The sequence below is a fragment of the Carlito syrichta genome, unplaced genomic scaffold (assembly GCF_000164805.1).
Source record: "Carlito syrichta isolate Samal-C Ts95f unplaced genomic scaffold, Tarsius_syrichta-2.0.1 Scaffold94729, whole genome shotgun sequence".
NCBI lineage: Eukaryota > Metazoa > Chordata > Mammalia > Primates > Tarsiidae > Carlito > Carlito syrichta.
Genome location: NW_007038825.1, coordinates 69,545 through 82,482, shown reverse-complemented (window position 1 = coordinate 82,482; position 12,938 = coordinate 69,545). Strand labels below are relative to the sequence as shown.

At 36.2% G+C, this 12,938-nt stretch overlaps 1 protein-coding gene across 1 annotated transcript in view; it reads right to left on the bottom strand.

Moving 5' to 3' along the window:
* The window catches only part of ATF6 (activating transcription factor 6), a 174,127-nt gene that overhangs the window by 97,983 nt on the left and 63,206 nt on the right, over window positions 1-12,938 (bottom strand). Inside the window, exons 7-8 of the mRNA XM_008061385.1 lie at window positions 8,307-8,374; window positions 5,077-5,191 (exon numbers count right to left, since the gene is read on the bottom strand). Coding sequence (XP_008059576.1) covers window positions 5,077-5,191; window positions 8,307-8,374 — 183 coding nt within the window. The remainder of the gene's footprint in view (window positions 1-5,076; window positions 5,192-8,306; window positions 8,375-12,938) is intronic.

Below are 12,938 nucleotides of genomic sequence, written 5' to 3'. Positions count from 1 at the left end.
CTTCCAAAAGAACTTAAAAAAAAAAAAAAGGGATTACACTTAACTGGATTTTTTCTTATTAATAGATCTGTTATAGCAAACTCAAAGTGACTTGAATGTTTGAAGAAAAGTTATTCCTCACCTCCTACTCTCCAAAGCATACTAAAACAAGTAAAAAAGATGAGAAAAAGGCAAAGTATTTATATGAAAATAAGTTACAAATACTTGAAACTAAAAAAAAAAAAAAGCAGAATAAGTTACTGTGTTGTAAAAACACTTAAAGGAAAATCAAAAGAACAGTAAAAGTTTTGAGCCTTTTTAGGACTACTGGGATCATAAGCATTCTTTCTTGCTGACCTATAACAGGAACTCAATAGTTACCCAAGAGTGTCTGCTTTAGAGAAAATAATTTCAGCAGCTCAATTGTAATGAGATTAAAGAGTACAGGAATGCAGGGCATGTGTGAGTTTAGATCTGGGAGAGAGTTGGTTAATTCAAAATAATGGTATCCTAAACAGTCAATGCCTACTTTTAGATATTAAAATATTTTGTTAAGTACACATCCAATTATAAAATAATATGGCTTGGTTATTGGTTTTATTATAAATACCTGGTTTACGCTAAGCAAAAACTTGGGGCTTCAAAATCTCTGTATTTCTGAATTTCCAATGCAATAGTTTCTGTCAATGAAATGAAGAACCTAAGTGGGAGAAAAAAATCTAAATCCTATTGCACAAGAAATAATGTAATCTAATGGGTACTGCACTGAATCTGTAGATTGCTTTGGGTAGGATGGACATCTTGTCATTTCCAGGTCTGAGAAAAATGATTTTGGTAAATTTGATGGTACAAACAACACACATTTCAGCACAATCATTTTAACACCCATCAGGTCTCTTCTTCATAGTGCTGGATCCCATTCTTAAAAGTTTACTCCCCCCCCGCACTTTGAACATAACTGTGCCAATAGTAAAGCAAATACCTTGTTCTCCTAAGCCAAGACAGTTGGAGTCTTGCGGAAAACCCTGTTCTCAGCTGCCCCCTTGCTGCCGAAAAGAAACTTTGAGGTTGGTGCAGTTTAGAAATATATTAATTATATTGGTATATTTCTAATATAAGAGAGAAAAACATAAGCACAGAGAATTTTGTGAAATGGCAGAGATCAGGAGATGTCAGGGCTTAAGTACTCCAAATCTCTCAGCATATTTGATTAATAATAGAAATACATAAAATGTTTGATTTCCCTAGTCTTCCAGTATCCGAGTTCTCTGGTTCTGAAAACCTGAGCTGCTGGATATTTGTACATTAAGAGAAGAATTAATTCATTAACTGAAAATTTCAGTGACAGTGAGTGGTAACAATAGTCAAAGAATGAATTGCTTATTCTCAGTATATACAGTCATCCCTCAGAATACGAGGGTTGGTTCCAGGGCCTCCTGTATATACACAAATCCATGTATACTCAAGTACTACAGATGGCTCTGCAGAACCTGCTTACGTGAAAAGTTGACCCTCCGTAAACCTAGTTGTTGCATCCTGTGAATACTGTATTTTTAATCCTCATTTGATTGAGAAAAATCCACATGTAAGTAGACCCACAGTATCCAAACTTGCATTGTTCAGGGAAGGGGTCCTCAATCCCATCCCCAATCCCACAGACCGGTACTAGTCCATGGCCTGTTAAAACTGGGCCGCACATCAGGAGGTGAGTGGAGGGGAACAAGTGAAGCTTCATTTGTATTGACAGCTGCTCCCCACTGCTTGTATTACTGCCTGACCTCTGCCTCCTGTCAGATCAGTGGCAACATTAAATTCTCATAGCAGCACAAATCCTATTGTGAACTGCACATGTGAGGGATCTAGGTTGTGCACTCCTTATGACAATCTAGTGCCTGATGATCTGAGGCAGTGATGCTAGCACTGAGGAGTGGTTGCAAATATAGATTAACATTAGCAGTGAGGTTTGACTGCACAGAGACTATAATAAATCAATTGATTGCAGACTCATATCAAAACCTTATCAGTGAGTGGCAAGTGAACTGATTACATCAGTTGTACAGCTACATCTGGTGGCTGGCTTTAAGTCAGAATCTGACACTTATTTTAGTCTGTGCATGGCCCATCCATTATTTTATTTACCACTTCCCCTCCTTCTATGGCTCTTTTCCACACCACACATTTGTCTCAGTCATGGTTTTGGTAAGCCCACAAGCTAACCCTAGCTGAAATGCGTAAAAAAACAAATGTCACTGGAAAGCATCTTTGAAAAAAGGGAAGGACCCAACAAAAAGAAACAAAAAGAAAGCTGCATTAAAAAAAGAATACCAAGAGTCCTACTACTTAAATTATAGGTTCATTGCAACAGGTGATTCACATTCTCCAACTCCACTTTGTATAATATGTAGCAACCAGCTATCCAACAAAGCCATGAAACCTTCAAAACTATTTTGCCACATGAAGACCAAGCACACTGCATAAAAAGATAAAAGCCTTTGGAGTTTTTCAGAAGGAAAAAAATGTAAAACAGAAGCAATTACTGAAGGCCATCACCTCATCAAATGTGTCTGCACTGGGAGCATCATCCTTAGTGGCTAACCACATTCACTATTGAAGTCCTTCACTATTGGTGAAGCGTTTATCCTGCCTGCTGCTGAGGACATCTGTCGTCAACTTTTAGGAGAAACTGCAGTTCAAAAGGTGGCACATGTTCCTCTTTCGGCTAGCACCATAACTAGACAGATTGATGAAATAACAGAGGATACTGAGGCACAATTGTTAGAGAGGATTAATGAGTCACCATGGAATACAATCCAGGTTGATGAGTCTACTGATGTTGACAACAAAGCAACAATGATTGTTTTTGTGCTGCATATTTCTCAGGAGGATGTGCATGAGGATATGTTATGCGCACTTTTGTTGCCAACCAATACCACAGCTGCAGAACTATTCCAGTCTGAATGGTTACATATCAGGAAAACTGAATTGGTCATTTTGTGTCAGTATATTCACAGATGCAGCTGCCATGACTGGACAGCTTTCTGGTTTCACTTCCTGAGTCAAAGAGGTTGTTCTGAATGTGCGTCTACACACTGTATCATCCACAGAGAAATGCTGGCTGTGATTAAAATTATCAACCACATTAAAGTACATGCCCTTAACTCACATTCATTCATTCACACAGTTCTGTGAGGAGATGGACACAGAGAACACACATCTTCTCTTATACACAGAAGTGAGATGGCTTTCTAAAGGTAGATCACTGGCCAGAGTTTTTGAGTTACAAGATTTCTTTTAGAAAAGCAGTCACCACTGGAGGCACATTTCACTGACACAGAATGCACTGCAAAACTTGCTAACTTGTGTGACATATTCAACCTGCTCAATGAATTCAATCTGTCACCTCAAGGGAGAATGACAACTGTGTAGCTATATTCAAGGCCTAACTGGAATTATGAGGACAAAGAGTCAACATTGGAATTTTGACATGTTCCAAACATTAATAGAGATTTTCAAAGAGACTGGAGCTACCAGGCCCTTCTTTCTCCCAGCTGGTACATGTTCATCCATTTCAGCTTTCAAAACAGTTTGCGCATTACTTCCCAACCACAAAAGACCCCCAAACTGGGAAGAAATGGATCTATGACCCATTTGTGAATAAGTCAGGTGAAATGACTTTGTCCATGCTAGAAGAGGATCAACTGCTTGAGATTGCAAATAGTGGTGGCCTTAAAAGTACGTCTGAGACAATCTCCATACATTCTGGATTAAACTCAAGGTGGAATTATCCTGAGATTGCCACAAAAGCAGTGAGAACCCTGCTTCCACTTCCAACATCCTGTCTTTGTGAAGCAGTGTTTTCTGCAGCGACAGCAACAAAATGAGACTATGGAATAGACTAGACACAAGCAACATGCTTTGGGTGTTTACTGCCTCCCATCACCCCCAGATGGGACCATCTAGTTGCAGGAAAACAAGTTCAGGGCTCACACTGATTTTACATTATGGTGAATTGTATAACTATTTCCTTATATATTACAGTGTAATAATAATAGAAATAAAGTGCACAATAAATGTAATGTGCTTGAATCACCCTGAAACCACCCCCATCCCCAGTCTGTAGAAAAACTGTCTTCCACGAAACCACTGCCTGATGCCAAAAAAGGTTGGAGATTGCTGTTTCACGGGGCAACTGCATTTATTTCTAACTATACCTCCACACATTCTTTAAAAGAAAAAAAAGCTAGGTATAGTGACACACACTACTCGGGGTTGCTTAAACCCAGGAATGTGAGTCCAGCCTGAGCAACATAGTGAGACCCTCATCTCTAAGAAAAAAAAAAGAAAGACTTGGGGACACAAACCACTGACTAATTCATTCATATGCTCCTGTGTTAACATACAGCACTCTAACAGATATTTACAAGGAAACTCTCTGAAGAATATATTTTCATTTTATAGGAAAAGTAGATGAAATGTAAATAATAGCTATTCATTTTTTTTATTTGGTCTAACATTTATGCATTTAAAAGTGCTAGTACAAACATTTACTTTTGCGTAAGATAACTGAATATCTAACACATTCTTTACCAACCAAATGTTTAATTAAGAAGAGAGAAAAGAGGAGTAGAGAGTCTTAGGAACACAGATCCAAACATTCCACAATTAATATATTAATCAGCCCATGATTCATCTTAAATCTACATTTCAGAAGCCTGTTTCTCAATAACCATGGGAATTGGTTTAAAAAGCCTAAATAGGAAAATTCTAAATCAAATATTTGTATGTATTAACTTTTCCTTCGGTTATAAACAAATAGTATGGTTACTAGGATGATGAATAAAAAATCAAAAAGTAGCTTAGCTTATATTTTATAAATATAAATTCATAGCCTGACACCAATTTCACATTTATTTTCATAATGTTGAACATCTCAGTCAAGCATGTATGATAGCACTTAGACTGTTCTACTCACATATTTTATATTGCTTCCTATTTCTCAGATCTTTGTATCTTCCACAACATCCTGTACACAGGCCAACATCCTGTATACGGCAGGCACTCAAAATATTTGCTTTAATTTTTCCAAGATGAACTTACCCTTCGAAATGACACAACATAAAACGTGTCTCCCCTTCTGCGGATGGCTTCAAAAAAGTCTTGATAACTTCTGGGTGAAGCATAATACACTTGTAGCTCATTCCCTGAGTTCCTGCTAAAGTAAAAGAAATATAAAGTTTTATTAAAGTAAAAAGTTTCATGTTCTCCCAAAATACTTCCCATTCTAAGGCTATGTCTGAATTGTAAGAATCTCTTTCAACCAAAATATTAGTAGCACTTTGGCAGTAAATTTTATGATAACATTTTGAAAAGACCAATATCAGGGTATTTATAAGATCCAATTCACTAAAGCTAAAATCCTCACTTCTAAATCAAAGCTCTAAAATGTACTAGGTGGTCAAGTTTATTATAAAGCATGTAAAAATAAAAACAGTATCAGAAAATAGATTCCAGCATAGGATTGCACGACTTTAAAATGTTGGGTAATAAAAATTAAGTCCAAGGAAAAGTCATTTTTCCACCATTTTGTCAAATATGTGAAGGTGTGCTTGCCTACGAGGCTGTGTGAAATGTGGAAAGAGCTTGGGATCTGGAAATAAATAGTCCCAGCTTTGAATTCCTGTTCCACTCCTCAAATCGGTATTCTTGGGGAAATCAACCTCTCTAAGCAACCTGTAATGGTAATCATATAAACCATGAGAGACTGTTACTGAGGATGTCATATGTAAAGTGCCATGCACAGGGTTCTGTTCCATAGGAATCACTCAACAATTGCTAGCCATCAATTATTAAAAGCACCATGTAGGTTTAAAAAACTAGAATTATAATACCTCGAACCACATCAAGCCCAAAAGATACACTCAAATGATACTAACATAGTTCTTAATATTTTCAGGGGCTTTTAGTGTTTAGGGCCAACATCCTGAAGATTGAAAGGATCCTATAATGCTGCTTTTTTCTCTGAAGAGAAAACTTATGTATCCATCAAACATTATTAACTTTAAGGAGATAAAGACTGACCTAAATGGAAATGATAAATGAGTCATAAGAACTTCTTTTGAATAATCCCAGTTGGCCACTAGGCCATTTCTGATTACAATATTTTGAATATACAGTCAATTCTTGTTATTTGTGATAGCCATATTTTAAAAAGTCATTGCAAGCTCTGAATTCCAAACCATTCTCCTAGCAGAAAGACAGGGTTAAGTTCCTGCAAGCCTCTGGTTACAATATTTTTGTCCACTCATCAATATATAACCTTATTTTATGTGTTTCTGTTTAAAGATATCTTCTTTAACATATTCATTCACTAAACTAAACTCTCAGCCAACAGCCAACAACTCATGCCTGAATGAAACTTGTCTAACATGTATTTTCTCCATAAGGCACATCATGGCCTGCTTGGGCTGAGGAACAATAGACAACACTTCAGCAATATACCAGGGGGCCATTTTAAACAGCAAAATCATCAACAAAAAAAACCCACAAAAATATGAAAAACGGCCGGGTGTGGTGGCTCATGCCTGTAATCCCAGCACTTTGGGAGGCGAAGGTCAGAGGATTGCCTGAGTCTAGGAGTTCGAGACCAGGTTGGGCAGCTTGGGAAGACCTCATCTCTACAATAAATAAAAAATTAGCCAGGCGTGGCGGTGCGCCCCTCTAGTTCCAGCTACTTGGAAGGCTGTAGTGGCCGTGAGCACTCCAGTCTGGGTGACAGAGTGAGACTCCAACAAAAGAAACACAAACAAACAAACAAATAAATAAATATAAAATATATAAAAGGACCCTATTTATACTATGAGAGTTGAAAAAAGAAGGCAGAATGTGGTCTGGTTCAGCTTCACGTGGGAGCATCTGTGCATGTTTACAAATGACCACAAAAGCACTGCAAGTATTGATTTTGGAGCTGCAAATATATCTTATCAGATTTTAATAAATGAATTAGCAAACTCAGAATCCACAAATAATGAGAACTGACTATAATTCACTAAAAACATTTTCAACTAAAGAAGAAATATCATGCCATCATAATCATGCAACAAAAAATGGATATATTTTAAAAATAAATGTATAGGAATTGAATGATATATTCTGGTTAAAAGAATTATCAGGTACTAGTTAAATATATTTGAACTATCCATTTCAACAGACTAATACATTCTCAGGATTTTAACATTCATGACTGCTGACATGCTACTCATTGCCATTTAATAAGAATTCTTAGCATAATTAATAAAACAACTTTCAACTTATATTTTTACTATATTTTTCCCAGTGTCTGGCATATTGTGGTTCTTAGTAAATGTTAAATTAATATTAAATAAATAGTGAACTGTAAATATGTGGTAGAGTTACAGACAGAAGCTGAGACTCTCAATGTTCACTTTAGTTACACTGCTGCCAATGTCATCACATCATCATCATTTACCATTTGGGAGAGGGGCACTTAATACAAGCCAAGTGCCACGCTAAGTGTTCTAAATATATTATTCAATTTAACTATATCTATATCACTTCTGTGCAGCCAGCATTTTATAGATGAAGAAACTTCAATTACATAAACCTCCTTGAGCCCACAAAGCAAGCATGGTTTGAATTCTGCCCAACAGGGCCAATAAGGCTAGCATCTTAATGGTGACACTATATTGCCTCCCATGTTATCTTTCCTGTTAGTTAAATATGTCTTGGTGAAGACATTCAAACCTCCAAATACAATACTCCCTTTTTATCTTGTAGTATCGTGTAGTGAAAAATACACTGTAGGTCAAATAGCTAGGGTCTGAATTCTGATTCTGTCACTTGGTTCTATAACTCTGAAAACTGCAAAAAATAAATCATTTTTCCAGTTTTTCCATATATAAAATACACTTCAAGTTATTATATTGATTTAAAGATAAAATGCACAAAAAGCACTCAGCAGGAATCCTGGCACAGAGTACTCAGAAAATAACATTTCCTTTCACTAGGCTTACAGGTGTAAATCAAGGACAGGAGAAATATGAGTATTCAAGATTTTCGTCAAAATTAAGAGTGAGCAGCATTCTGACTTAATCTGTATTTAAAGGATTTGAGAGAGTTGACCTTTTGAAATTATCTGGCTTTATACCAACTGCTCAGAAGTAGTATATGTTATATTCATAGTAATGTATGACTAATATAAAAGACATAGATGAGAACAAATTTCAGGCGAAAGGGAAGCGTGAATTTCAACTTTACTAAAATACTAGCTATTTTAAATACCCTGGCAAAGAACTTCCATACTTTCTTACCTGATAGTAGTGGTTTCTGTATATTGAACAGCCATTAGCTGAGAATTTGAGCCCTGTTCCAGAGCACCCTGAAAAAGAAAATAAAGCTTGCTTATTTATGTATGTATGTATGTATTTATTTATTTCAGAGACAGAAGATCTCTAAGCGCTTTGTTACCTACGCTGGAGTGCGGTAGCACATCACGGCTCACTGAACTCTTGGGCTCAGGCAATCCTCCTGCCTTGCCCTCCCAACTAGCTGGGACAGGTGCATACTATCATGGCCAGCTAATTTTTTTATTTTTTGTAGAAATGAGGTCTCCCTGTGTTGTTCAGGTACTGAACTCCTAACTTCAAGAGATCCTCCCACCTGGGCCCCCCACAGTGTTGGGATTACAGGCATGAGCCACCTCACTCACCCCTAAAAAAAAAGTTTATTACCATATAGTGCAATTATACAAAGATCTTCCTATACTGACTGATTGTACACTTACATGTCCTAAACTTTCATTCAAGTATTCATATTCTGAATTAATTAAACATTAAGAATAATCAGAATTCTTTAGGTCACAATCTGGGCTGGGAGATGTATCTTATAGAGTTTAAGACATTTAATGCACTTCTAAAATGTAAAGAAAGAGCCCAAAAGCTTAGTCCAAGCACCACAAGTTTTATGGCCAAGCTGTACAAGAATTACTGGACACATAACTTATGCTTGTCTAAAATAATTACATTAACCAATGACAAGTAGTACAAGAAGTACGAAAGACCCATAATGAAATTAGATCCTATTATTTACTGAGTTAAACACAAAGATATTCATGCTTAAATACACCTATGGACTAAGTCATTATTAAAAAGATCTCACTGGTGACTCTTTTGGCAAAAGGACAATTCAGTCTGGGTCCATTAGTAGCCCACATATGCTATACTGGAAATCTGTCTTTCACATAGATTTGCATTATGTCTTTTTATACTTCCTAGCAGTTTTGTAAGCTGATCTTCAGAAGAGTAACAGAGTTAAGGGCAGATTGCCACCTTCTGTCATGTTAGGAAGTGACCTTATCCTGTCAAACAGTGACTTAAATAATTGTTTGATCATTTGTTCATTACTGTGTGCATACATCCATCTATTGACAATCAAAGCACCTACATTCACTGGAGCTACAAAATTAAATATTTAACTTCTGCCTTTAAGAAGCTCACAACTTAACTAGGAAGACAGATATATGAAAACAATGCTAAAACAGAAGCAGTTATAAAAGGTTAAGGGAGAAAAGAAGAGGGCACAATTTTGTTTAGTAGATAGAACTAATATACAGGGATGAATATGGGTCTTACAATTTTTGGCTCTGTAACAAGTCAAGGATCTAATTTAAAAAAATCTAATGTAGGTCTTACAAACAGGTGTTCAATAAATGTTTGTTCTGTTTAACAAAAAATGAAAAAGTCTACCAATAAAATGAAAAGAAAGAAAAGAAACAAATACATTTACATTAAAAATACTATACTTATTCACATGATTATCAAGTAGTAAATAAAACCAAAATTAAATTATAGCTAGCTGATAATGTTTAATAATGTTTAAATAAACAGACTAGCTGGTGAATTTTAAGTGATTTCTGCTACTTTTGGTACATACGAAATGAACAAAAAATTCTGAAAGAAGCCAGACTTCTTTCCCTGGTCTCAGAAATGGGGGGCAGGCTTTAGGGAAAGCTGAGTTACAGAGGAAATAGATATTTCATTTATCTATCTAAGATTTGTACCAATTAACAAAAAACCTCTGAAAAATTGGCCAAGGGCTTTTGCAATTTTAGCTAGGTAGCGTTAGCAAAAGATTACAATCAGTAAAAATGTGAGACAGACATTTCCAAAGAAATGAGAGGATGTTTACAGCTCCGATTATGTTATAGAGATGTCTCTTTTTCCCTTGCATTCTGTCACTTTTTGCTTCGTGTGTTTTGAAGCTTTGTCATTAGGAGCCTATACATTTAGAACTGTTAGGTCTCCTTTTATCATTACAAAATTTCCTTCTTTGTCTCTTGCACTACACTCTTTGTTTGGAAGTCTACTTTGTCTGATAGACCCATGTTAGCTATTTAATGCTTAATGTCTACATGGTATACATACTTTTTCACCCCTTTATTCGCCATCTGTCTGTCTATATATTTAAAATGTTATTTCTTGTAAACAGCATATAACTGAATTTTCCTTAAAAAAATATAGTTTGACAATCTTTGTCTTTTAATTGGCATGTTTAAACCATTGAATTGAAATGTTAATATGATTGGATTTAAGTCTATCATCTTGGTAGATATTTTTCATGTATCCTGTTTGTTCTTCATTTATTTATCTTGTCCTGCCTTCTTTTCGTTGAAGTGCATATTTTTAGTACTCTATTTTTTATTTTATATGCGCGCGCGCGTGTGTGTGTGTTTTATATATAGATGGGTCTTGCTGTCACCCAAGCTGAAGTGTAGTAGTGTAATCAGAGCTCACCAAAGCCTCAAATTCCTAGGCTCAGACAATCCTCTTGCCACAGTCTCCCAAGTAACTAGAACTGCAAGTGCAAGGCTCTGTACCCAAATCCAGCTCTACTTCTTTATGTTAGCTTTGAATGGTTGTTCTAGAGATTATACTTTGATCTTAAAGTTAGCAGAGTCTACCTTGAAATATTTGAACAATATAAAAAATTAAAAGTATAATTCCATTTACCACCCCCCTTTGTGTCCTTATTGTCTCATATTTTACTTCCATTTAAGTTATAAACCCCATTACAAACTGTTATTATTATTTCTTTCAAGAGACAATAGTCTAAAAAATGTAAATGCACACACAAGTAAGACAAAGATAGTTTTGCGGGTTTTTTTTTAAAAGGCCTCTTCTTTTTACCCAGATAGTTCCCTATTTTGATATTCTTTCTTCCTGCTAATCTGAGGTTCTATCTGGTATCATTTACCTAGGTTCAAAAATATCTTTAGGCCGGGCTTGGTGGCTCAGTCTGTAATCCCTGCACTTTGGGAGACAGAGGCGAGTAGACTGCCTGAGCCCGCGGGTTCGAGACCCACCCAGGCAACTTGGTGAGACCTCGTCTCTACAATAAAAAAAAAATTAGCTGGGTGTGGTAGTGCACGTCTGCAGTTCTGGCTACTTGGAAAACTGAGGCAGAAGGATCGCCAGAGCCCAGCAGGTTGAGGCTGCAGTGGCCAGGAGCATGCCACTGCACTCCAGTCTGGGCAACAGAGTGAGACTCCAGCTTAAAAAAACAAAACAAAACAAAACAAAAATATCTTTAGTATTTCTTATAGTGCAGGTTTCCTGGAGACAAATTCTCTCAGTTTTTGTCTGTCTGAAAATGCCTTTATTTTGCCTGCATTTTGAAAGATATCTTCACTAATTTGCCCCTTTACCTTGTTTAACAACTGGTCCACGAAGAATGTTGAATTATGAAATCAGACAAGTCAAATCAAAGATATAATGCTTTGATACAACAGATATTTGAAAGAAATGTCAGTCTGCCAAAATTAAAAAATATCCTTTAAGACTTTTGGGTGCTTTTAGCATCTAAAAAAGGTAACTGGAGGGAAAAAAAGGTTGAAATGAGACATGAAGACAAAGGAGCAGATATAGGCTCGCTACACAAGAAAAAGAATCAAAGGATTCCTATATGCACTGGTATTGACAACAGCACAAGCAGCATGATCCTTCTTTTTCTCTAATCAACCAAAAACTTCTTTCACCATTGACAAATACTGCTTCATCCCCATCATTTTTCCATAATAGCTAAGATTACCACATTTATAACCATTCATTATCGAAGCACCTACAGAAAGATATGCACCCAAAGTAGCATAGAAAGAAATGGAACTTTAGATTAAACTACAAATCTCTTCCAAATGAACAAAGACTGTGAAATTAAAAGTATTTCCTTTACATTAATTCCCTTAAGACTAAAGAATACCAAGCATCCTTTTCACAGTAAACACTCTTCATTTATCCAGTGAATAGGAAAGAATAACAATAAATTATATCTAAAGATGATCCCCCTGTTCCCCCCCCCCCAAAAAAAAACCCTGCATTTAGGTCAAGAATTTCAATCTAATTTTTCATGAAGAATTTCAATCTAATTTTTCATCAACTGTGTGAGATTATCTACTGGCAATAATCTATTCCTACCTCCTATGTTCTTCCCCTGTATAGCAAAGGATGGAAGCCTGAAATCTATATTACTCAAACTGTTTTACCGCCAGGTTCCAGATATAATTTAATTCCTGCCAATAAGATGTACTTGCCCCAGATTTAGAAAGCAAAAGAGAAACAGAGACCATTTTTTCACCTGGTCATGGTGGCTGCTGCTGTGTAGGCTTTGGCAGACTTGAATTTTTACAGTACTGTACTCCTAATTTAAATGTCAGTAAGCAGCTTTAGGACTCCGAGGTAACTGTGGCATTGGTGACAATTGTTTGCAGCCTCTAGAAGTACTAACAACCAATAAAGTTGCCATAGTAGATAAACAAAGGATGTCACAGAGGTCCAAAGAAGCACATACAAGATAATTATAGAATTTCAGAACGCCAGAGCTTGGGCTCATCTAGACTAACATCCATTATTTTATAGATGAAAACAGTCTCATAACGGTTAAAAGCCCAT